At 37.3% G+C, this 27,770-nt stretch overlaps 1 protein-coding gene across 1 annotated transcript; it reads left to right on the top strand.

Annotated features, from left to right (window-relative positions):
- The first annotated feature begins 340 nt into the window (after window positions 1-340).
- Window positions 341-27,770, top strand: PTBP2 (polypyrimidine tract binding protein 2). The gene is made up of 14 exons (XM_075182331.1): window positions 341-471; window positions 11,124-11,154; window positions 11,892-11,967; window positions 17,288-17,460; window positions 18,390-18,533; window positions 19,254-19,418; window positions 19,511-19,621; window positions 19,778-19,973; window positions 21,390-21,532; window positions 23,167-23,200; window positions 23,679-23,771; window positions 25,368-25,584; window positions 25,771-25,848; window positions 26,232-27,770. Exons 1-14 carry the CDS (start codon window positions 464-466, stop codon window positions 26,359-26,361), a joined length of 1,599 nt encoding a protein of 532 aa, XP_075038432.1. The 5' UTR covers window positions 341-463; the 3' UTR covers window positions 26,362-27,770.

Below are 27,770 nucleotides of genomic sequence, written 5' to 3' on the forward strand. Positions count from 1 at the left end.
TGTATAAATATATTGCTTTTATAATGATCTTCTCCAAAGGTGTTGTTTTTAAAAGCTCAAACACTCTTTTGAGTTATATGTTTACAGCCTTCAAAGCTGCGTGATCATCTTTTTTCCCAAACACAATAACGCCAGACTACAACCTGAGGCTGCCTCTCTAATCTCCAGGAGTTTACATTTCCAGAGACCTTGCACTGTTTCAGTGCACAGCCCTGATGGATAATGTAAGAGGAGAATTTGTTTTTCGCTCACAAGAGAAAAACCGACTTGTCAAAGCAAAGTCTGAGCTGATAAAGTCCATCCCCTCCAGGCGCCTGGCTCGGTGATTTCCGTACATTGTCGTCGGCTCGGCTCGCCCAGGACTCGGCAATTTCCGCCCCATGAGGCAGCGCCATTTTGTTTATGAGTGAAGTCGGTGGTGGTGCTGTTCAAGATCGTATAAGGAGTGTTTTCCAATCTGGCAATGGACGGGTATGTTTTTGGCTCTGATAAAAAGCTGTGCATGTGTACGATATCTGTCTGCATGTAGTAACGTCTCATTATCTGTGTATAAGACCCGTGTGGTGTGTATGTGTAAAGGAACAGTGCAGCTAATTTACCTGGGGGCCTCCCCTTTATGGCGGGAATTCAGGAGGGTTTTTGTAACGGTCCACAGAGTGCGCCTGTAATGTGGCCCGGCCGCTGGAGTCGGGTGTATAACGGGCCGCCGCTTGTGTCGGTAGGGGGCTGGAAGGTGCGCTAGGAAACCACGCGGGGGACGGAGGCTGGAGACGGGCCTCTATGAAGGCCGGCTGTGTGCTCTGCTTCGTGCACCTGACTCATAACACAGCATCTCCTGCTTGTATTGTGTGTTGTGTTATCTTGGTTTTTTTTTATCCTTCCCTATGATATCAGGGGTGTGTTATGTGGGCCTTTCACTATCCACTGTATTGTGTAAATATACAGTTTACTATCATCATCTAGTAATGCATTGTTAATTCTAGACATGCACAGTTCTCATCCAGTCACCTAGCAGTGTAGTGTGTCTGTTTCTTATGGCAGTACTGTGTTTGTTTATATTCTTGTTTGTTTGTGTATTCTAGTTACTTTTTGTTTTTTTTTGTTTTTTGCTATGGTACTATTTTAAGAGCTTTCAGCTAAAAACAAAAAGCATAGGAAATTGAGCTTTGTTTTGAGGACAGTCGGACAATGGGCGTTTCATGCATATGGAATTGGTCCTTTGTGGCCTGGCATTGATCCATTGAAAGCAGTCAGCACATTGCATGGCTCTATCTCATGATGGAAGGGAGGAGGGGGGGTATTCTGCTTATTGTGGCCAGTGGCATCCGCCTTGATAAATGCAGCATGACGGAAATAATTGAGACTTCTCCTCCTGAAAATACATATAAAGCAGTGGACTGAATAATATTACTTTATGAAAGTCCTCTGCTAGATATAAGCTGTGATAGTTGGCTTCACAGTTGCAATAGGGCATCTGATATTTATGTTGCTGTTTGAAAATTGTAGACTATTGTGTACATTAGCAGTGAACATACAAGCAAATATGCCATAAACAGACAAACATTACCTTCATGCTTCATTTTTCTTGTACAGTGCTTGATCTATAAGTGTAATCTGAATATTAAGCATTGGGTGGGTCTTGTAAAGTTACTTATATCTAATTATTTACTCTGCAAAAAATCATGTTTTGTCTCTGGGCACACAAAGGGTTCTTGCATGTGTGTAGAAAAAAAAAAAGATGGTCACCATCTGGACCTAATGTTGACATTTACATAGAAAATGTCATATGCAAACACACAGATAAGACATGGTATTTACAAACACTGTTAGTATGGAATGGTTCCTTGGAGATTGCAAGAACACTTATTCTGTATTTATGATTTATGTTCTTGTATTAGTTAACATATTGGGTTATATGCCTTTGGATACAAGAGCTAGTGATGTTTACTAATAAAGGCCTAGTCTTTGTTCTGTGTCAGTTTCTGCTTTTCATAGTGCACTGGTCCTCCCATTTGTGTACCAATGTTGCCTTGAGCACATGTCTTTTGCATCTCCTACCAGAAGCACATGTTAAATTATTACTTTTCAAATGATGTGATTCTGATGCAAGATCTTAAAAACTAATTTAGTGTTTAACAGCAGAGTGATATAAAAAAAAAAAAAGCCTTTCAGAATGCTGAGTTTTTCTACTTGTACAACATTCCTTACTGTCTTGGTACTGACACACTAATGTTGCATGTCTTTTAACAAACACTACATGCAGCGTTTTAATAGGAGAAAGTGCTGTGTGGTGACAAGAAGAGTAGAGTTTGTTGCTTGGGTTGTAAAACTTCCAAATTTTGCTCTTTGTTTTAACTGGGAAAGTACAGTGTTCTAAAGCACTCATCTGACATCACGTTCCTTTTTGAAGCTCATCAAGTGCATCTTTTTGAGCAAATTTGTTAAATACTGTTGGTGTTATCTAAGCATAAGTTTAAAAAACACTCATAATTGGATGAATAATGAAATGTTACTTAATGCAAGACAGAAACAGATTTATGCCACAAAGACACATATAGCTGTTGAAATAGGAAGTATGTAGCATAGACATCCCCTTATGTCAAAAACATAGATGCTCTTTCTCTTAAATAATGTAAACATCTGATTCTGCAGAATAAAATGTAAGTTTTGCAAATGTGGATAACCCACAATGAGTAATGAACACTGCAATCCATCAAGCTCCATCCATTAAGACAATCATTTCATCAATGCAGTTGCTACCATTTTGACCTGTTGGCTATTACCAATTAAAATGTGCACATTTGCAAAAGAAAATGGTGCATGACCTCCCAAAACTTGGGCCTATATTTTTGCACCTTTTTTTTTTTTTTATAACTTTTACGGAGAATTCAATTATGCAAAAATTTGCGTGTGGTGCCTCCGGAACGGCCAGGAGACACTTCACACAGCTTTTTTGTTTTTTCCTTTTCTTACAAAAGTAACTCATTTTTGCTCGCGACCCATAGAGGTACGAGCAAAAAATTAGTGTTGCTTTTTACCGTAGTAGCGATGAAAATGCACGGCCGCGATGTTCTGAGGAACATCGCGGCCAATTGAATCTGCCCCGCAATGTCTGTAACGAAATAAAGAATATGAAATGTAGCAGTCGTGTGGCATGGCTTAGTAATTTATGGTACTGTTGCACAGGCGCCATCTCTATGGTTTTTCCTGCACGTAACTGGCAGTGTAAGCGCTGTGTTTCTGTCACATGAGTGTTCATAGAGCATATCTGTTCTTGTATTACAAAAACGAAACACTTCTGCTGCCTATGTGGGGACAAAGGAGTGTAAATGTTTCTTTGAGTACAAAATGCAGCTGCATAAAGCACCTGTGTGACAGTACCCAAAGTTTTCAGGTTTTGTATGAACTAAGGGAAAACCCATTTATAAGCATGTTTATCTACATTTCGCCCAGTCTTTGGGGGTGTGTGTATATGTGTGTGTGTGTATATGTATATATATATATGTATGTATGTATATATATATATATATATATGTGTGTATATATAATTTTCTTTCTGTTTCACTTTGCAGCTATTTGTGTATGTTTCTGTTTGCTTTATGCAGCTGTCTGTTTATTGGTTGTCTTGTTTTCTTTTGAGTTCTGTGAGTTTATTTTTTTTAAAAAAAATTGTTTTAAAGTTATTTTTATTTTCCCTTTATGTATTAGTGTTTTTGTTTTTCCTTTCCAATGTTTTCTACTGAACACGGATTGAGATAAGGACAGAGGGGTGAGGCAGAAAGGGCAATTGGAGGGTATAATAAGCAGGTATAGCACGCACACACACTAGAAGCATTGGTATACAAGGAAGTGGGGGGAGGGGGATAATGAGATTCATACAGTGGTGGACCAATGGACTTGGACTGATTATATTTTGTATTTCTTACTTTTCCTCTCCTCGCCTGCAGTTCTTGCCTCCAGACAGATCTACATCACTGTAAATCACATTGCATCCACAATGCTTAAAAAATAAATAAAAGTACAGTACCACTGTAGTGTGCAAAAAATGGTGATATCACCTTACTGGCACTTCTTATCACAGCAGTATTAGTATATGGCTTGGGGTCGTTGCCTTGAGTAACTACCCCAGTCTACTCCTTTAATGATCATCCACAGCCTCTTACTGATCCGGTGTCCTGTGCGCTGCAACTGTCGGCAATTTCATCCCAGGATGTAGCTAGTCAGATTTGGGGAAAGCAGTAGAAGGATTGATAGAATTGATGAAGAGCACACAATCGGGCCCTCCTTGTTTTTTTTTTTTAAATATAGAGATCTGAGCCAGGGATAGAGCAGAGATATCAGAACAGGACAGAGGTACAGGGAGTATAAATGCAGAGAACAGGCAAGCACAGGTATGCAGTGTGTTTGGGATTGAAGTGACTATTAAAAGGCATATGCACAGGTGAAGTCCAGTAGTTAGTGTATGTAGAAGTGCCATTGACTATATCCATAAAACAAAAATGTCATTATGCTTTAGTATATGATTGAGACTTGAATGAACAGTATTTTAAGAGAAAAATGTTAAAGTTGAAATTAAGGAATGGGCTGTTCCTTAACTGTTATACCGCTTTCTAACCAAAATCCCAGGCCAAACAGGGGATAATGAACATGATGTCAACTTGTGTTGCAACCCTTCACATCGCACTTTGGTCCTGGGTATATTCCAGGTTGCCGCCTTTCACACTGGACCCATGTTTGCCCTACCGTTTCAAGTTAAGCCCGTCCAATAAGCTGCTTTTAACTGAACCCGGGTTTGCTGCGTATCTGACCCCAATCTGGGAATAACCCTAGTTGCGACCACGGTAGTGGGACCCGTTCACACAGACAATTGACCTGGGCTATTCCCGAGTCCATGCTTCTGTGTAAAAAGGGGTGTTAATAGACTGGACTTTGAAATGAAAATGCTCTGTGCAACTCTCTTGCGGGACTGTAATAGCAGTGGGAGAAAGAGAGTGAAAAATTTTCTTTCAAAACTCAAACTGCAATAATGTCAAAAAGACTACCCCTAGCAAATGGCAGTCCAAGGGCAATGTAAGATACCAGTATCAGGTTTTCCTTGCCTGCTAGCACCGATTACATGCAGATAAACTGACTATAATAAAATCATAGATCCAGGTTTACACTAAAACTTTTAATACTAGTTGGAAACTCTATCAAATAAACCAGTAGGTTTTTGTTTTGTTTGTTTTTTTTCTTCAAATTTGTAAAACATAAACGGTGGAACAATAAATAAGATTTTTGTGTTACCATTCCCATTGGTGTTTTTATTTACGCAACATCGCCCGCATCCGTCCCTTTCTCTGACAGGACGCCGCCAAAACTATCATCCACGCACTCATCTCCCGCCTCGATTATTGTAACCTCCTCCTCACTGGCCTCCCCCACTCCCGTCTCTCCCCCCTCCGCTCTATACTCAATGCGGCCGCTAAACTCATCTTCCTCTCACGCCGCTCCTCCTCGTCCTCCCCACTCTGCCTCTCCTTACACTGGCTTCCCTTCCCCTATAGAATCCTCTTCAAGCTGCTCTCTCCCACTCTACCGCCCCCTACATCTCTAACCTCCTCTCCATTCACACTCCTGCCCGCTCCCTGCGCTCAGCCAATGATCGCCGCCTCTCCTCCACTCTCATCACCTCTTCCCACTCCAGAATCCAGGACTTTTCCCGGGCAGCCCCCCTTCACTGGAATGACCTCCCTCGTTCCATCCGTCTCTCTCCTACTCTGTGCTCCTTCAAACGTGCACTGAAAACTCACCTCTTCCGTGAAGCCTACCAACCATCCACTTAACCACCTCTCCTCCTCCACTCACTCTCCCGTCTCTCTTTTGGCTCCCCTTGTGCCTGTTCTGTCCAACCTCCCTTAGGATGTAAGCTCACATGAGCAGGGCCGTCTTCCCTCCTGTCTCCTCACCCGTTCTTCTACTCCGTGCTTATTGTATTACCCTGTGTGAAGCTTTTGAAGTATTGGTATTTTTGTTTATTGTTCTGTACTGTCTCACCCTGTATTGTCCACTGTTTGTACTGTGTACGGCGCTACGGATACCTTGTGGCGCCTAACAAATAAAAGATGATGATGATAATATTTCCTTTCAAAGAGCCCTATACATAGAAAAACACTTACTATTTATATATTTTTAAGAAAGGGTTTGATCAGGAATTTGTTAGATGTGCTTATCCTTTTTTCAAAGGATTAATAAGTAACGTGTTCTCACACATGGAATTCATCAAAGCATGACCCTTTTGAAAAGAAATGCACATTGAATATAATATTTTAATGTTGCTATATATTTTGGTATTTATAGTCTGTTTCTATGGAGTTGACAGTGACTACAGAATGACTCCAGAATTCTACATTAGTCAGTCAAATCTAAGGTCAATGAATGCATATCTTCTATTGCTCCTCACTATAAAAGACTTCTGAAAGTTAGGCACCAAAAGTAATAATTTAGATGCATTGGCTACCTGCCTCCTTGGATTTTTCCAGCCCTGTCTTATGTTCTATGTATTCCAAGCATACTACATTTTTTGTATGTGTACAGGTCATCTAATATGAAGATCGCTCAGCATGCAGTTGTTAGGTAAAAGTTAATTAAATAATTTCAGCGTGATTATTGTTTGTTTCTTGGTATATTTGTCTGGTGATTAAATTAAAAATTTGAATTGGACGTTCCAGCAGTTTCCTTTCCATTACTCGGCCATGACTGCATTCTTTCTTATTTGAATTTCAAGACTTAACCCCCCTGTCCCAGTGTTCATGTGCTGGTTATTGGAACTATAATGTGGATGAGAGGAATTTTAATCCTTATAACTTGTTGTCCAAGACAGTAGGCGTGACTATCTCTAGGTGGTGGTGGCATGGGTGATGTATGGAAACTGATAACATTAATCTAAAAACCCCGGATTGGATAGTTGTGTTATGCTTTCAGAAATTAAATTAAAATCAGCCGTTTGGGCAATAGATTGATCATTTCTCTTCAGTGACTAAGCAATCTGTTGTTTGAAGTAATATGCAATGTTCCAAAACAGTGCTGCTCACTCTCCTAGCACAGATTTGCAGAGATTATGGAATAATTTAAACTATCAGAATTGCTAGCAGACTGCATTGGTAATTAGTCGAAAATCTGCTTTGGGTGTTTTCTCGTAAGTCGTGTTTCTTGTAATTGGAATTTCTTTGTCTATATAGTGATTGTCGCTCACACTAGTGTCTGGAAACATCGACAACAATAGTTATGCCTCGTTTGTGTCTATGAAGTAAAGAAGAATCTTGCATTTATCCCTTTCAAATGCTCATTTATTTCTGTGTTTCTCTTTAAAGCTGGTGGTAAAACATTACATTTTATCTGTTGTGAATACTTGTTGAAGATGTATTACAACATCTGCCTAGACATATGTGCACTTAATTATATAACAGCAAATTTTATCTTTTTTGTACATTCTTCTTGTCATTTGTAATATGCCATGGCTTAAAGGAACACGATCGTAGATGAGTGTTCTTCAAAATTTATTCCTATTTTGGTAAAATGTTTTTTTTAAACAAATTTCTTACTGCCTTTATTTTTGATAAACTGTTTCAGAAAAGTGAAATCTTAGGGATATACTATTTTTCTTATTGGTTACCTATCCATTGCCTTTGATCATCTGAATTGTAAATCCTTATTGAACATATTGACTCTTAGGGGGGGTATTCAATTGTTCCTCCGGGCGCCGCCGGAACGAGCGCGTTAAAACTATTACCGTTTATACGGTAATATTGCGCTTAATTACCATTCATATGGTAATTTACTCGCTCAATTTCAGCTCGCTGCTCAGGGAGCTGCGAGCTGAAATTGAGCGAGTAATTACCGTATAAACGGTAATAGTTTTAACGCGCTCGTTCCGGCGGCGCCCGGAGGAACAATTGAATACCCCCCTTAGTGAGCAAAAAGCTGTGCATAAGTTTAGCATTTTCAGTAGAAATCTACAATTCTAAAGTTACATTGCATAACCCGTTGATGTTCAAGCATTCGTTTCAGGGAATGTAACTGACTGGAGGCTGAGGGCCTTATGTACAGTTGGGTGTTCTATTTTGTTTGCGGAAAATACTAATTTCTGTTCTGCACATATACATCAAAGCATGGGTCCGCATTTTACACTTGTGACTCCTTTACGGCTAGAGATGTGGAACACAGGACTGAAGCGACCGGCAAGTATAGGCAGAGTACATTAGAGTGTGTTAACGTAATTATTACTGAGGTAGACCGGTATGCAGATGCACATACACCTGCCAGGAGGGGTGCTGCAGTGATAATAACCGACAGCACGAACTAGCCTCTTCTGATTGAATGTTTGCAGATTCATCTCTCCAATATAACATAGCAGCCACACTAATTGTCATGACTGAATACTCACACGGCTTAATTGATATTTTCCTTTGACACTGGTAGCAAAGGATTCTTAAAGGGGGAAAATAACAATTGTTCGTATTTCATTTGGTTTGTATTTTTATAGTGTAAATTCGACTCGCATTGATAACATTACACTATTCTCTGTGTATGTGACACTACATTACACTATTATATTGTGTTGTAAACGGGTAATGCGACCTGCACATTTATGAATAACATTTTTAAGCCACCTTTTTATGCTTTCTTCACATTACGCTTATTGCTCCTGATGTAAACCTGGAGAATATGCTAGTGTTCTAGAAATGGATGCGTCCGAGTGAGCGTGTCAATGCGCTTTTGTGTATGCATCTTTTCCTGCTAAAGTTTGGGATACAAACGCATTCAACTCTCCCTGAGTGAAGGTGTAGTTTGTTTGATTTTTATTTTGCTTAACTTCTCAAAATGATGTGAATTTTTTGAATATATTTAATTGCTTGAGCAGTGATCTTGGGGACTTCTATGATAAGCATAGCACATTTAGCTGGTGCTAAAAGTTGTCCCTTTTGTTTAATATTCTACAAATAAAATTAAACTGCATTCACCTCTGTTTAAGTTCTCAGTATGCTTATTAGACTCGTTTTATAGCTTTGAAGTTTGCATTTTAAATGCTGCAAAGTGAACACCATTTTAGCACGTTTTCTAACATCTGTGTAATAATGTCCATTGGCAACTTGGAGTCCCACCTATGTAATTATGTCGGTTTCGTGCAGTACCCTGGTCCTGTTTTCTTACATTTTAGGGTGGCGCTGGATTTGGTAGGATAGCACTAGTTAATGTATATGGACTTTAGGTATTTCCACCTTTTTGATAAATGAATAGGGGAGAAATGAAAGATCAGTGATCTGTATGAAGAGACACAGGTGCAGTGCACATGGCAGTCTTTCCAAAGTTAGTGATGAAATAGGAATGGGGGAAAAATGTCCATTTTACTTTTCTCCATCCTTCTTCTGCTTTGCTAAGACAACCATGTGATAATACAATGTTCCAGCAATGACCTCTGTGAGCTTCCATCTCACCTCTGTTTGCCACTAAAAACCGAAAAGAGGGGATTTGAAATGTAGTAATATCTGTGTGGTGGGGTTATGATTTTGCCTAATTATAAGGGGCATATTTAATTGTTGGCGGATATGCCAAAAATCTTGCACTCGCACACTATTACAGTTATTACGGTAGTTTTTCCCGCTGAAATGCAGCTTACTATTACCGCGGTAATAGTTTTAACGCCACAGGGATTCGGAACAATTGAATATGCCCCTAATTGTTATACTGGTTTCTGCAACTTACAGAAATACATTGTGGTACTTGAAATAGCGGTTATGCTGTGAATGTCTGATAGTCTTTAGCAAAGTTACAGAACCAAGGAAACAAACTGTTGACTGCAATACTGTTTCCATGGTAACGTATGTTGCTAAGGAATGTCAGATATTTACAACATGGTACCAACAGACCTGCCTGAGTCTTCAACTGATGACTTAGGACAGAAGTTTTATTTCAAGCTTTTGAAGTTTTTCTTTGTGGTACCCAACACAAAGATTTTATTTTGCAAAATCATGTTTTTTTTTTGTGATTAACCTTTAAATTGTACAAAAAAACACATGCCCGAAGTGCGTATTTGCTTCCTTTTATTTAGATATGGCTCAATTACATTTCTCTGCAGATCTAGATAGAAAGCTATCTAAGTGACTGTATTTTTTTTTTTTAGTTTGTATTTATTAAACTCATCCCATCTTTTGTGTTATAGATGTTATGATTGTAGTTCATGAAATTAGTAAATGGTACCAAGCTCATTTTACAGTTTGCCAATTCAATATATCTGCCATACTAAAAGTTAAGGTATTTATTCTTTTCTCATTAAATGTAATATAAAATATGTCAAACAAGAGGCAGTCGTGCAGATTCCACCGTTGCATTCTAAAATGACAATGTTTAAAATGTTATTGATTTCTTTCATGTTACTGATCCCATCCCTAAAGCGCCTGAAGTGTGTGTGTGTGTGTGTGTGTGTGCGCGCGCGCACGCACACTGGGTATTAAATGTCTACACACCCTTGCGTTCGTGATGTAAAGCCTGAAATCATGTTGAACTTTTTTTTCACTTTTAATGTGACCTTCTTTTTCCTAAAGTTTTTTTTCACTTCAACTTTGGGTGCACAGACACATTAAAGTTGTATACATACATAAGAAGACTTTAGGTCTTGCTGGTAGTTTGAGAGGCATAGTGAAAAATGTTGTAGAATTATTTCTCGCCTTGGAAATGTGAACGCTGCCAGCTCTTTTAAAGTGATTTAAAGTTTTGTGCACACTACGTGCAAAGTGATTTAGTGTCTTCTCTGAATTGCAAGCACTGGCTAAAGAGTGATTTTCATCAGGTCATTTGGGTGCCAAATTGAGATGTGGTTTGTAATCCCAGCTTATATTAATCAGGGAGATTTAAACACATTCTTTTTCCTGCTGATTTCTGTTTTACTTGCTTAGCTCCAGTATGCTTTTACTTTTAACTTTTGATCCCACAAATTTTGTGTGTTGTCTACTTTCATAACAAGGACCTTATTGTTAGACATAATTTTAATTTCCAATTATAAATTCAAGTATTGTGAAAGTAATGTTGATAAAATGAAACTAATTTAAACTAGTATTAAAATCTTTTTTTGTTTTGTTTTACAGCATTGTTACTGATGTTGCAGTCGGCGTTAAGGTATTGTTTGTTTATATACAATATATTGACACTTTTCCTTTTTCCTAAATGCACATGAACTTTTGGCAATGTGTAGACTGTCAATCTGGTCTTAGTTTTTTTTATTTTTTTACTTCAAGTAGTAGCTTTCAACTGAATGTTAGTATACCCACTAATGTATGACAAGTAGCACAGCATTTACTGTTGAAGAATTTCAAAAGCTATTTGTTCTTAATGGGCTTATCATATGATTACATGCTATTGGATTTTATAAACATACCCGACATAGCTGTCATACAGCAGATTATATTAAACAAACCTTTTTTTTTTTTTTAAGCTACAGACAAGGATATTAGTATAACTTTAATGTGTAGAGCAAATGAAGTATAACATTGTGGCGTCATTGCAGAGCATACCTGTTGGAGTTTGTACAATAGTTACTCTTGTGCCTTAAATAGCATTTGGCTGAACAAACTTTATTTTTGAGCGACCAACATGTACTTTTTGTTTTTTATGATTAGTAAACAAACTCGGCCACAGTTCCACAATTTTGATACACATTGGGGACATCCAGATAAAGCTGCAGAAATTCAGCTGGGAAACAGACTTTTGCTGTGTTGGACAAAGTCTTTTAAGTAATAGTCAAGTTGGTGCAAACCAACTAACCCTAACCTAAATGGCACAAATATTTTCTCATCCAGATTAAGTTTTAATCTCGGGGAATACAATCTTGCATATACAATTCATTTGTTTTTCAGAGAGGTTCCGACGAACTGCTTTCTGGAAGTGTGCTTAATGGTCCTAGTTCTAACATGAGCAGTATAGTTGTGACTGGTGAGTAAACTTTTTCTTATTGTAAAATAGCTTTAAGGTTCATGCACTTTTGTATTTATCATGTCTTTCATTAAGTTACTTATGTAACTTGTTTTGTTTGCAATAGAAACTTGCATTATTATTGTTACTACCCTTTTTTGATTGTTAAATTCCGGTAGATTGGTGTTGCCCCAAAAAGGGAGTATTGGTGGTGGTGAGGGGACTGTTTGTATATGTGGTTTACAAGTGCTGTAATTGTTCTGGGGTCGTCTGTGTTGTTTTGGTCTAGGATGTATGCAGCGCTTGAGGTATCCTGGATAACCCAGGAGTTTTTATGCACTAGCTGGGAAATTAAATAGAAAAGAGAGTGAGACTGGCTTTCCTGCTCTATATAGCTATGTTTCTGCAACATTGAGTGGGAAAATCTGGATCTTTTGCCAAACCAAATAAGAGACAAGTAGAGATGAGCCTTAAATATCCTCCAGGGTATACTACTAGCAAACTGCTGTAAAACACACAATCCATGAGGGAAGGGGTTTATTTTTATTGCACTTATTTAGCTGGGGGGGGGGGGGGGAGTCACCATTTGTCAGTTTCATCTATTATCTTATTAATGATTGGTTTAATATTTATTTTAATGTAGTGGTGAGGCCAAAATATAGGATGTTGACCCAAAGAGCTTCTTACCAGGTGTAGAGTAAATGGAATCTGGAGAATCCATGAAGTCCAGCAAGTACATTAAGATAAAAGACAGTGGAACAAAAATCTGAAGAAACGCAAAAGCCCACAATTGCTCCACTTCCCTCCTTACTTTTATTCTGCAAACTGATTCAACTGGAAAAGTATTTATTTTAATGTATTTTTCTTTTACTTGGAAACTAACTTTGGTGTATCTGTATTAAGTAGATCTGTAGAAGTCTTTGTTCGCTTTACACTCCCCAGTGTACCTGGACCTGTGGCTTTCAAAGTCAGTAGGATAATCTCCCTTTATGAAGTTGCTTGCACAGTAGATGGTAATGATTCAGTCCAGTGTGTTACAGAGCCAGGTGTATTAAAGCGATGAACTGTTTGTTGGTGTTTGACTCATAGCATATTTTAGATTTTGGAGGTGAAAAAGGTGTTTTTCTTCACTTAAATGTGCACTTGTTTCCAGGGAGAAATTGATGTATACCAAGACTTGGTTGTCATTATATTACAATGACCCTTTATTTCATGGCAGGTTCTGCAGCATCTATAAACGAGCATGCATCCTCTATTTGGGTATCCTTCTTTCAGTTTCATCTATTCGGTCTTTGACATGATAATCAGGCAGTTGTGCAGGCTAAGATTAGATTACATGTGATCTATCTTCTATCTGTTTGTGAAGATGTGCCAGCAATTTCCTAAACGTGGCTGCTGCATCTGCGTTTTGTTTGTTTGTTTTCTTGCATTTGTGGGAAAACTACTTCCTATCCTCGTACTGAGTTGACCCTAGAGCTAAGTGAGACTAGCCCCGAGGCTTTTTGTGATATTACCTCAGATCCTTGGGTTAGACGCCATTACATTCAAGATACGTGATTCACCCCGTCCCTCCCTTTCACACATAAAATCTTAGTTGGCAGCTTGAACAATACCTAGATCACAATTTTGACCCCAAGGCATTACGTTTGTTGTGCCGGAAGTTTGCGTAATTAGTATAACAAAAAAATTCTAGAGCCACGTTGTGATGCTCCCTACAATATACTGTTGGACATATAAATTGCTCTAGGTGCATTAGCTTCAGTATTTATAATAGGGTCTTGTTAATTGGAAGGTCTTTGGGCCAGAGGTCCTAGTATACTTGGGCGATAACTAAAATAGATTCCTACAGTTACTATATGAAGACATGTATTTTGACGATACATATATAAAATGTGTATTCTAAAATATTTCTCTAGATATCTCGGATAGTCAATAAAAAGTGAGGTTTTTATCCACACAAGTATGAAGCGGTGTTGGCCAGCTAGTGATCTTCTCTGTACTCTGGTCTCAGACTGCTTTATAATTTTGTGGATGAAACCTCAATTTTGTTATCTCACTATTAAGTTTCGTACACAGCACCGACATGTTTCGTCTCTTTACAGAGAATATTTAATCATTCACATCAGTCCCTGCTGCAGTGCAGCTACAATCTATATTTCCTACCACACATAGTATAGTTCATTTTTTTTAGTATGTCTTTGGAGAGTGGGAGAAAACCGGAGCACCTGGAGATAAACCATGCAAACATGGGGAGAACATACAGACTCGCGTATAAGGCCCTGGTTGGAATGGAATCCATGATTTCTGTTCTGTGCTGTGAGATTTCAATGCTAACCACTGTGCCACCATGCTGCCCCAGCCTGTTACTGAGTTTCTCTTCCCTGCAGTTGCCCCGTCTCCTATTTCTCTGCATTCCCCATTTCCTCTCTTTCTGCCCCATCTGTCTCTAGCATGGAGTTTCCTCCTCATCTAGTTACTGTGACTCCACTATAAAGTCATTTTGCTGGGTCATCACATCACGAGACAAACCTAATGTTGTAAAAAATATATGGCTCTGTATAGTCCAGTAATGGTATTAAATATAGCCTTACTGTCATTTTTTTTATTGCAATTTTACTACTATACCAATATATTGCCCATTCATAGGTTGCATATTCCAGATGTGCCATAATTTCAAGTTTAACTTCAGTCTTAAATGTTTAATTTGAGACTTTTGCAATAAAGATTTTGGAAATGGTGCAAATGCTTTGTTTTGATTATTGTAAAATAGAACTGCTAATATAATTGGAATTATGACTCTGCATTTTAGCTTGTATTTGCAGGTAGAAGAAGTTTAAATCAAAGGGCTGCGTGGCCCTAGTTACATGGCACATGCTGCTTGCCAAGTGCTCAGGTGTGAGGAACCCGCACGTTGAATGTGAATTGGCAGAGCTAGTAAAATGCAAGGCAATACCTTTCCTCTCCACTCTTTTTATCTGAATAAAACTTAATCATCCAGTTTCATCTGTATTCTAAAATAAATGTTTGTTGTATTTTATTCTCTGCCTTGAATGTTCGCAAACAAGTAGTTTTTGTCTGCCCACAGTTCCACGATGCAGGTGTTTAATCTTCTGTTCTTCCCCATTTCTGCATAGAAAGGCTAGTTTTTCAGTTTAGCAGCATGTGAATGTTATAGTTTTATATTGTTTAAAAATAAATAAATAACATGCTTAACAATAATTTGGACATTTACACAACACGTATTTCTAAAAGACTTGTAAGTGGATTGAGCATATTACAAAAACTGATTAGAAAGTGCATATGCATACCCCACAGCTGATATAAATGACCAACGGTAAGGATTGAGGAAAGTTATGCACTTGGTGCAGACCAAATCCCCACCCTGGTGAATCTGTGATGTTTAATCTTTGCATTCTTTACCTTATTATAACTGATATTGGGCTGCAGGGGATTGTACTATAGGGGACACTTGAGTGGCCTACATAATGAGAGAAGTAACTCTGCAATGGCTGAAACACACGAGCCTTGCTACCTTGTATACTTGTTCACTCATATCTTTCCTGTGGTACTTGCACTTGTCACCCTGAATTTACTTTGTAGTGTCATTAAATTCCCTTAAAAAAGGGTTACTTATGGATTCAAACTGGAGCCCCCACCTCCCCAAACCAATGCACCATTGATGCTATATGTTTTAACTTTAGGGTTGATGAAAAGTATTCAATTTCTCTATTGTGATGCTCTTATTTTAATGTACCTTGAAACAGCCATCATCTGACCCTCCAAACGGGAGCTTCTTTTCTTTGCTTGTTCATGCTGGATATGAATAGTCGTTTTGTAAAGGCTTACATTTAGGACACTTTAAAAGTAAAGCTGTTCAGAATCTGTTGAGTCTTTTGTTAGCTGGTAAATGGGATTCAGACATACAATGTGGAAATATTCCAGATGATTATGACATTGTAAAGAATCTATTCATTGCTAGTTTCCTCACTTATTCCAAGGTCATTTTCTATTGGGAGAAGACAGTAAAACAGGTGCAGAATTGCAGACCTAAATGTTTTTACATTGGCAGTTTTCAAACAAAACAAGAGATTTCTGCTCTACAAGAACAAAAAGTCTTTTTATTGACATGTTAGGGAAATTTTAAGTACTTCCCTGACTCCTCCTCCTTTTTGTTCTTGCCTTACCTTTTCTTAGATGTGTCTAATTTACACGTTTGTGTACATTGTGTATTTATAAGCCTGTGTGTATACATGCAATAGCATTCAGGAGGAGTTACTATTTACCAACATCATAGTTGTGTGAAACAGAAACAACGATTAAGCTTTTTATCAATTAAAAATAAGAGACCTTAGTTAGTATTCACCCTGCTTCAAATCTTTGTTACACAGGAGGATATGAGCACACCTCATGACTAATTGATCATGAAGCACCTTGGTTATGTCACTGGTCCATAGTGCTTTGATATACTAGTCTCATGAATCTCATTGGTTCAGGTTAACAAATGGCTCCCTCACCTGTGGGTAGGTAACCGTTCCACTTTTAGATACGTTGGTGGCATGAGGACAGCAGTTATAGATGGGTGCATTCTAGATCAGCTGTTCCACATAACAATCTTCTCACCAATGTAAAATCAATTAAAGTTTGTGATGGCAGTGGGAAATTACAACGTACTTCCACTGAGTCTTATAACACCAAGGACAGGGTTGTTTTGAAGATCAAGTGATACCATCTCAGTGCATCCTTGGTGACAGCAGATGATGATGCAAATATAAATAAAAATACTAGGCACACAGCTACCCCAAACTTCCAAATGACACAGGTGTGCCCATGTAGCACAGGAGCAAACTTTTTTTTTTTTCCAGAACCAAAAGAGGACTAGGTTCACTAGATAAATGGTAAAGGACAGCAGCTGACTGTCTTTAAATTTCCCTGGTGACTGGTTCACCTTTTCATGTCTCCACCTTCCAGTGTCTTGTCATTTTAACCATATCACACCATGGTACCTGCATAGAAATGCCAGTCGCCAGTGGCTGCTTTTAGAACTGTGTCTGTTAATGCTACTATCTTACAGTAGCCGCACACTTTCCCCTTCTCCAGCTATAATTGTTGTTCTTCTACCTTATGTATCAATTATTCCTCATACCTGTATAGATTTTAGGCTCATTTGGGCAGTGACCTCTTTACCTTCTGTTCCATAGCAATATATGTTATGTATTTGTATTATGTTTCCCTCGATGTACAGCACTAAGCAGAATGTTGGTTATGGAAAAAAAAAAACATTGTTTATTTGTAGCATTTTTGCGCATTCATTCTGGATATGAATACTGCCATTTTATTTCAGCCAATGGTAATGATAACAAAAAGTTCAAAGGAGATGATAAAATGGAAAGCTCACCTTCCCGGGTGCTTCATATCAGAAAACTTCCTGGTGAAGTAACAGAGACAGAAGTCATTGCTCTGGGTTTACCTTTTGGTAAAGTAACAAACATCCTAATGCTGAAAGGAAAAAATCAGGTAAATTTATGTTTTTGCTCTTTCTTTCCATAAAGCAAACTACAATAAGGATGAAATACACAATACAACTAGGTTTTAATACATAGTGTAAAGGGCTTGATATGATCACTCATTCAACAATACAAAGTATTGGAAGTCCTTCACACTATGTTCATTAGATAGGCACATACCTATTTGCCCTTAACAATGTGCTCAAGCTCAGTATTTACAGCCTTAATCTCTGCTCCATAACTCTTTTTAGTGAGTGTGAGTGCCTATGCAAATTGTTTCTTTGCACACCGGATTTCTTGTTCCTTTGTGAAATAGTACATTAGAGTGCTGTTTGTATTTTTCTAAACACAATTTTTAAAGATCTCAAATTTGGTTCCATTAGGAGGTTTTTCTTGTGTATATTTCTGATTTTACAAAACCCCATTCCTTCTCAATTACGTCTCAGTTGGAACTCATTCTCAAAATGTGGGGGCAAACCTCATCACCCTAACTGTGTAGGTGGAAAGTTGAGATCATTTACACAGTTGAAAACTTCTGTTTATTTGGAATGATAGAAAAAAAAGCAATTTTACAAAGCTCCCAACCAGCATTATCTGCTTCTCTCTTGTGCTATCTCACTTAGCTGGGCGTTTGTTCATAGCCATCTGAATTCTTACTGACATGCAGGGTAGGAGAGGTGCTTGCAGTTAGATGATGATGAAAGGTGGACATCACCTTCAATTTCCACATTGTAAATGGTGTAGACTTCATATATTGTAGATGTTACCTTATAGTGGAAAAACAATGTTCCTATATGTTCATACATATATTGGCATCGTTTGTCAGCTAATACACACTTTTAAATTCACACTATTGCCAAATACATACCTGTGACTGTAGAATTTAAATTTTAACTGTTACTATGTTCTTGTTTTATCTGAAATAATATGTTGTTGTAGGCCTTTTTGGAAATGGCAACAGAAGAAGCAGCTGCCACAATGGTTAATTATTATACTTCAATGACCCCACACCTACGTAACCAGCCAATTTATATTCAGTACTCCAACCATAAAGAACTCAAAACAGACAGTGCACTCAACCAGGTATGTACTTTTTAACTAAAAAGGGTAAAAAAAAAATCTTGCAAAACGCCCTCATTTAGTGTAAAAGACTGCATGTTCATATTAAACTAAACTACTGCATTTCTCTTTATAACAAAGGCCTTACAACATCTTTTGTCCAAACAAATGCTCTTGTGTCTTTAAAGCTTTTCTGTTACCTATATCCACATATGTAAACATAATATGGCCATTGTATAAGCCATTAATCAGTTAGACCACATCTTTAATATGGGGAAAAATTTAGGGCACTTAAGAAGGATAAAGAAGAATTTGAGTGGCATACCTAATTAATAAAAGGAACGGAGAGGTTAGAAATGTCTAACTTTGTTACTTTAGTTGAAAAAGGTACTTTGGAGGTGACCTAATAATTATGTGTAAAAACAATTGAGGTCTGTACAAAGATTGGCACAATAAACCTTTAGCACTATGGGCCATACAGAGGGTGAGGAGTCCTCAAGTGAAGTGAGTGAAAGAAAAAGGATTGAAGTCCTGATGTGAAACCACCACCCAGCTGGAAGTAGATGAACAATTACAGTCTAGATGTGGTTAAAAGATCTTTGTTTAGTATTTTTGCAGACTTGTTTTCTACTGTAATACATACTGATATGTGTGTGTAAATTCTCCCTTTTTTTATTCTGTTATATAAATCAGTGCTTTTCTCCCTCACCAAATTTAAGTTATGTGTTTTTGTTTCCATTTCAGCGAGCCCAAGCAGTGCTTCAGGCTGTATCTGCCGTTCAGGCGACAAATTCCACTGTGGGTAGTACCGCAGGAAGTGAGACTACAGTAACTTCAGCACAGAGTCCAGTACTGAGAATAATTATTGACAACATGTACTACCCTGTCACCCTTGATGTCCTTCACCAGGTTTGTAAAACAAACTATGCTGGTTATGTTCGAGTTGTTATCTGTATAAAACAATGCGTTGATTATACTGTTTTGTTTTTTTTGACCCATAGATATTTTCAAAGTTTGGGACAGTGTTGAAGATAATCACATTTACAAAAAACAATCAGTTTCAAGCACTGCTACAGTATGGAGACCCGACTAATGCGCAACAAGCTAAACTGGTGTGTACATTTTATTAACGTTGCTTGTATAAGTAGCCATTCAAGTCTGCATACAGTAGCTATATGCAAATAGATGTTTGCATTGATATAATGGTGTTTATTTGGGACGCAAATTTGGTTAGTTCCACATTACTAAACTGGTATTATTTTTTGCAGGCGTTAGATGGTCAAAATATCTATAATGCGTGCTGTACCCTTCGCATTGACTTTTCTAAATTGGTGAACTTAAATGTGAAGTACAACAATGACAAAAGTCGGGACTATACACGTCCAGACCTTCCATCTGGAGACGGGCAGCCTGCATTAGATCCAGCTATTGCTGCAGCATTTGCCAAGGAAACTTCTCTTCTAGGTATGATTTTTCTGATTTAAATATATCTGTGCACAATAGGCTGCCAGTATGAAGAATATTTTATATATAAGCCTTACAGCATGCTCCCCAAATATGGCTTGTATCACTAAGCTAGTGTTTATGATCTGAAAGAGAATTCCTGACTGTTGTGTAGCAAAGTGCTGTTTTGTGTGGCTGTAGTTCTGTTTCATACCTAATATGGTGTCCTTGACTTCTGCTCATATAAATAATAGAATTTATGTAAACGGTCTTGTGCATCTGGAAATATTCACATCTGATTGCTTTAGAACAACTAAACTTCAGCAGCTGCTTGTATACGCCTATACTCTTCTACTTTGTGATCATTACATAACCGTAAATCTGTGCTGTACATCTAATTCTGTGAATAGAGGCTTATATAGTAAAGCACATGCCCTGAATAAATATAGTGTAAAAGTTATTGAGCAAAATCTGTGGCAGTTCAACTAAAGCTAGGGGACTCAATAGCTTTAACAAAGGTAACCCACTAATTCACAACCACATATAGCAAAACAAAAGCACTTTCAGGTTATTGCATTATTGTTATTTAATGTACTTGATGAAGTATATCTGTCAGCAGCCAACACCTGAGCAGAAGCATGTTTTCCCCTTGGCTAAAAAGTATTTTGTTGTAAATTTACCATTGGCCTCATCTGCCCCGTCGTTTGTAATATGCTTGTGACTGGTATCATTTGGTCTTGTCAGCAGTGGGCATTGCAAAATACTTGGGCTTGGTCTGTTCTTAGGCCATATAAATGCTCAGAACGGACCAGAGGCGGCTGCCACATATGGGAGCAAAAGAAAAAATGCACTATAATTTTTTTGAAATATGGAGTGAATTTAATTTTTGCCATTACATCTTGTTTGGATGTGTAAAAACATACCACGTGCCACATAGGAGCCCAATCATGCCACCAGCAGGAAGTTTAGCCAAACCTGCACCCTATGTCAGCAGCAGCACCACCCCATTCACAGGACTACATTGTTTAATGCTTTTTTCTGCTTCTGGTAATGCAGTACCCTGGTGACCAGGGTGGTGTTGGATAATGTAGAGCTTTGGTTAGACTTACTTGCAAACATACCACTAGTACAGCAAGTGGGTGATACATTGGAAGTGGTAGAGGGGAGGTGACACCATATAAGCTAGGAATGGAATATGCATGTGGTAAATTATCAAATTAATAATTTGTCCAATCTCTTAACACTATAATAAAAAGCTTTGAGGCTGTATAGATCGTTACCAAAGAGTAGCTAAAGACCGCAGTACCATTGTGCCAGATAAAGTCAAGTGGCTATATCTTGTTTAAATGTGTGCTATAGTAAAAAAAAATGTTACTTCTGCAATTTACTAAACTCACTTTTGTGAGCATGAATTTTTATGAGTTTTCCTTTTTGTAGCGGTTCCAGGTGCATTGAGTCCTCTGGGAATACCTAATGCTGCTGCTGCAGCTGCGGCCGCTGCTGCTGCGGGCCGTGTTGGTATGCATGGTGTTACATCGGGAGGTAACACTGTTCTCCTTGTAAGCAACTTGAATGAAGAGGTCAGTGATACAAATCCATTTAAATGTGCAATCATATTTATATTGTTGAGAAATTGCTTTTTCCCCACCTACTATTTTCTTTTCTCTTTACAACACATCCTTTGCATTTAACGTCATTCTTTTTGCAAAAAAAATTTAACTCTGTTTGTTAAAAAGCTGAATGTGTGGAGAGCAAATGTAATCTATATCATTTTATAACAAACTGGATTCTACTAAACAAACTGGTATCTATAATAGATGAAGTAGAGTTTCTTGCTGTGAATTGAGTGCCATGGTTAAAGCTTCAGTGGATAATCCATGCTATCTTGTGACAGATCTGGTAATTGTATATTCCAATTGTTTGCCAAAGACTTACTGTACCAGGGTATTCAATTCACTGCATTAAACCCCACACCATCCACCTTCTGAGTTTATTATCATGCCCAGCAAAATTGTTCAGCTTTATTTTCTGAATATGTTTGTGTTTTGATTTTTATGTCATTTCACATTACTATAATTTGATTCTTCATTTACATGCTCCATTTTTTGCTTTTCATATTTTATTTCTACAAATCTCAATTTGTATCAACTACTCTAATACATTTTTCTTTCAAGGTTCTTCCAAAGATTTTGACGAAGCTCTCTTCCTGTCTTAGTAATCTTATTCTTTGCAGTAACCTGGGCAAATTCTCTAAACTTCTCTAATACTGTCTTTCTCTGAAACCTGTCTTTTCTCTTCCAAAATTGCCATTTTTGCTCTCTTCCTTCATTTCTGTTTGGATGCTGTCTATACTGGTATGAAATGTGGGAAGTTTGATCATCTGGATTTCTTGATGGCTGTTTTTTTGCATTTCACTGTGTTAGATTCTAGAGTGAAAGTAAGCAACTTGTTACTCTCCAGGAGTAACCTATGTTGACTACTTCCATTTTAGAATTGCTATTTAGTTCTGTGTCAAATATGGTAAGCATTTGTCACTTGTTTACTTTTAAGTCTCTTATTTTGCATGTTTAAATGATCAGCTAACCATCCACTGAAGACTTCCTGTGCATTTCAAAGCCAGACTTGCTTTATGCAGTGAAATGTAAAACATAGATTGTTTCTACTGCATGCCTCCCCGTGTCAAAACAAATTAGTACTGTGTACTTTGATATGAATGTGATTTTCTCATATTTGTCTTGGATGACTACATTTTAGTTTTTCTTGTACTGTGCATAAGCCAACCATTTTTCTGACCAAACTCCTGCATTTCCTTTGTACTGACCTTTATTTTATTTTCTCCCCACTTTTTTTTTATTGTTTTTGTTCTACATCATCTCCCAACTCCCTCCCTTCCCTTTACATCCTTATCCCCTTTGTGTGGTCTTCTTCCTATTTCTTAATGTTTTTCAAATACTGCTGTACAACCTCTCCCATCTTCTGTGTCTGTATGTCCCTCCCACCCCCTTCCCTCAACCCCTATGTTCATGCTTCTTGGCTTGAACAATATGTTCCTCGGACCAACTTGCCCCAATTAACTGCCTTGAACCATGATCCATGACCACCTTCACCATTCTACGGGAACCACCCTTCGTTATGGATGATCTGTTCATCTCCGCTCTTCCTCGACTCTTCTCTCTTCTTGTCTTACGCTGCTTGCTCTTCTCTCCTTCTAAAGATGGTTTCGCCCCAAAGTCTGTTTACCCTCTTCGGTATGTTATTGTTAGCACTATATTTTTATTATTAATTTCATTTTTATTTCACCTTAATTTTTTATTTGTAGTTAGCACTTTGGCGTAAATTTGAGTAATTATTTTGTTTTTGTTTTCTGCTTTAGTTGTTCTTCCTTTAACTTTTTATCATTGTTTTCTTCTTTAAAACTCACCATAGCCACTTTTTTTTAATTTTTGTTTAAATGCATGTGAATTGATTTTTGCATGGTTTTTTTTTTTTAGTTTTTTTTTATTTTGTCATTCACATAGCTTTGAGGGTATATCAAATATATTCTTATCCAAAATTCACTGTTCAAGATCTTGATCTGCTTTTCATTCTTGTGAATGTTAGGACTGGTTGAATGGTACTTTTGGTGTCTGGTTGTTTCATTTGATCTTTCAAATCTAATGTAGTTCATGAGCCTGATTTACTATATTTAAACTCTTTGCATTGTTTTTCTGTAAATCTTACTATAAGGTGTTTATGGAGATGTGCAGCGTGTGAAGATTTTATACAATAAGAAAGACAGTGCTCTTATTCAAATGGCTGATGGCAACCAATCACAACTGGGTAAGAAAAGTCTTGTTGCATAAAGGACAATTGACCCTAGTCTCTCTGCCTATCTGTATGTGTATGTTAGGGGATTTAGACTGTAAGCTCCAATGGGGCAGGGACTGATGTGAGTGAGTACAGTGCTTTGGAATCAGTGGCGCTATATAAATTGATGAGTGAAAGGACTTAAAACAGCACGGCCATAAGCATAATGCAGTTATGAGACACTAGAGGGGAGAAGGCATGTGTATTTATTCTCTTAACCATAGCGCAAAATGTGAATGAAAGGGCTTGACGTTTTCGTTTGTCTTTTTGTTTTGAATACGTTTTTTAGGTATACCAGTTCACATCAGCAGCATGCATCAGTTGCGCATTATCAACTTGTTACATACACGAAAATGTAATTATGGGATGAGTCAAGGGAAGGACAGGGTCACATTTAGAGATTTCACCTCAGAATATGGGGATTTACTATTGTGGGTATCGTATATTAAGACTGTATGGAGTATTTTATAAATACCTGTGTTTTGCTGCCTCATTGAATGCAGCTAATAAAAAACATGTTTTGGGCATTAATATTGGATACTTAACTGGGTTCCTTTTGCTCCATGTCATCAACACTGGTTAAATGTTGTCAGGAACACAGATCTAAGCATGGGTGGCCTGTACTGTCTAATTAATAATTTATAATTGAATTATGGGTTTTTGGTACTAAAAAAAGGTCTTGTAAGCTAAAATAGAGATCTAATGCTACTACTTGCAAGAATAAGTCCTTCCTAGCCCTTTTTCCCCATTATGTACAAAATAAAGTCGCCAGGTCTGTTTCCTCATTTCAAGGTTTGCATTAACAAGAAAGATGAGAGAATTTTTTTTTTTTAGCCCTATTGCCCATTCAATTTTCTTTGAACCCTGTTAATTGTCTAAAGATTTCCTCCACTAAATAGGAATTGTAATGTTTAATTTGTGAGAATTTACAGCCGCCTTGGACTGGGGTGGAAAAGTTTTTAAACTGTAACGTGCCCCTTAGTTTACCTTATATTATCCGCTCAAAATATAGTGCATTTGCATTTATTGGAGTTTAAGGATGACTGCAAAGGGTAGACAGGTCCACATTTTAACGTTTGCATCAGTCATTTTTGCTAATGCGAGGTTTAAAAAATACAATATGGGCAAAGCAATTGTTGATGAGAAAAATGGATTTTAATTGCAGTGCTTTTAATATGTATCTATATATAACCTCAATGTAATTGCATGCTTTTAAAAACACTAAAGCCTCTTTAAGGCTGGATTGTTTTATTTATTTATTTTATTCTAGTTGGAACATAATGTTTTACGTGTTGCCTTTGAGCACAAACTAACTTTGAGTGTTACACATTTGTTGATTAAATTAGTAATTGTTTTGTAACACAAAACATAAATGTTGTCCTAACATTTTTCTTGAGATTTCTTTATTTTAATTAGACTGCATAATGACAGTGGACTAATAGCATCTCTTAAGTTGCATTGCGTCTTATGTGAAATAATTTGAGTATTTATTTTTTTAGGGTTTTTTTAATGCAATGCATGTTCTGTATATCTTATTTCTGTTCAAATGTGTATATTTATTTTGCCCAGCCATGAGCCACCTTAATGGACAGAAGATGTATGGAAAGATTATCAGGGTTACATTGTCCAAACATCAGACAGTACAGCTACCTCGAGAAGGTCTTGATGATCAAGGGCTAACAAAAGATTTTGGCAACTCCCCTCTACATCGTTTCAAGAAGCCTGGCTCCAAAAACTTTCAAAACATTTTCCCACCATCTGCAACTCTTCACTTGTCCAACATTCCGTGAGTAAAGCACATTTCCATTATTGAAGTTTGCAACACTGGAACACTTGCATATTACAATGTTTCTAAATCTACCCACAACGTTGTCTTTTTTTAATAATAAGTGTATCTTTGTATATAAGTAAACCTCATTTTCTACATCATTTCTATAATAGGTTTTTGGGCTTATTTTGTTTTTTTATTTAGGCAAACAATAACCGAAGAAGACTTGCGGACACTGTTTACCAATACAGGAGGAACTGTCAAAGCTTTCAAATTCTTTCAGTAAGTTTACCACATTAGTTTTATGTATACATTTGTTGAAAATCTGTTTTGTTGCTGTGTATTACTACAAACTCTTAAAGAACTCAATCAAACATAAAGATTTAGCATTGGTTATTGTTCACGGACTTAAGATTGAAAGTATAATTTTACTTGCCTGTCGAGTGACTTTTTACCTCAATGCACTGGAGCCCCAAAGCCTTTTAATTGTGTTGGATTGGCTTTTTTTTATCAAAAGGAAAACCAGTGACAACTGTTTTGACTATTTGAAACATACAGGAAGTATTTGTAGCAGGGCCAGCCAACGGAACCTTCTAAAGAGCAAGTAATGTTTGTCTATTTTAAATGTCGCTGAGTTTTTTTTTGCTTCATGTCCCCCCTTTTAGAGACCATAAAATGGCACTCCTTCAAATGTCTACTGTGGAGGAAGCTATCCAGGCATTGATTGACCTTCACAACTACAACATTGGCGATAATCACCATCTGAGAGTTTCTTTCTCCAAGTCGACAATTTAAGAAGAAGAAAAAAAAAAAAAAAAAGCAGAGCGTCTGGATTTATTGCATTGTTTAAGTGTATTGTCACCAATAGACTGTTCAGCAAAGTAGGGACCAGAGTCTGATTTGTTCTTCACTCTATCATTTCTTGGTTCATTACATTAGTTGATTTAAAATGCAGTTAACATTTAGCTGCATATTTTCCAATGTAACTAGGGAAGCCATTTGTGTTAGTGTTCATTTAACTTTTTTCTGTTTAAATTTGTTGACATGTGCCTTAAAAAGTTTTGTTTTTTCTCCTAAGTGTTACCGTTTTAGAACACGGGTGAATAAACATGGGCACATTGTTACATGTGAATAAATACATTTTGCATCAGGAGATGTGTAAAAAGGTTAAGCTTTGGTTGCTCAGTCTCAGAACTTTAGTCGTGGTCGCCTCTGTTTCTGTATGCTGGGGCATTTGTTTTCATACACAAGATTCATTCATTCATTTATTGGGGGGGGGGGGGGGGTGTTATTTCTTCAGCATTTGTCTTGTAAATTAGACCTCATCTATTTATTATTTTTATTTTTTTTTAAATCTTATACTAGTATCAAATTGCAGAATTGTTGTGTTTTCCTTTCTAAAAGGTAAGGAAGGAAGCCTCTAAGATCTCTTGGTCGTGTTTATAGAAAACATTGTAGAATCTTAACCTTTTTGTACATACTCTTGTGAAACGTATCATTTAAATGTTAGCACTAAAGTAATGTCTTGTGTGTGGCTGAATATTTCCTGTAGTTTTTGAAGTTGACATGACTGACGTGCATTTAACTATATATTGCCATCTCCTGTTTGTAATTCTACTTGGAATATGGTTGAGGACTTATGAGCATGTGCAGACTGGTCAAGCAATTTCAGAAACTGGTGCATGTATTTTACAATGACAGGGAGAGCCTATGACGAGTGAAGAGAAAAGTGGCAGTTTTTAAAAACTGGCAACCAGGTGGGACCAAAGTTAATGTGCCTTTAGTCTTAATTTTCCTTGCATTGTAATATTCTGTTTTAATAAAGAACTTCAAAAATATTTTGTATCTAGAAACAGACCTGACTTAGACATGACTCCGAATCTACAGGTTGTAATCGAGAAAGCTGCTAATCTATGAAATGAGCAGTTAGCTTGATTTTGTTTAGGACAAGTACATTTTTTTTAAACTAATGTATTTGGTTAAAATCCATAGATTCTGTTTCTGTAGGAAAATGGTCATGTATATTTTCTATAATTTCAGTTTTTACATCTTTAGAAATGTAAAATTCAGTCCAGTTTGATTGCGGCACAATTAAAATTTAATTTTCTAACAAAGTTGGGAGATTTGATGGTTGTTTTTGATTTCATCTTGTGTACTCTGCTTACCTCTGTAGCATGCTCAATAAACACTTCTGTAGCTCTGTA

This window comes from Mixophyes fleayi, chromosome 8, assembly GCF_038048845.1.
Source record: "Mixophyes fleayi isolate aMixFle1 chromosome 8, aMixFle1.hap1, whole genome shotgun sequence".
Lineage (NCBI taxonomy): Eukaryota > Metazoa > Chordata > Amphibia > Anura > Limnodynastidae > Mixophyes > Mixophyes fleayi.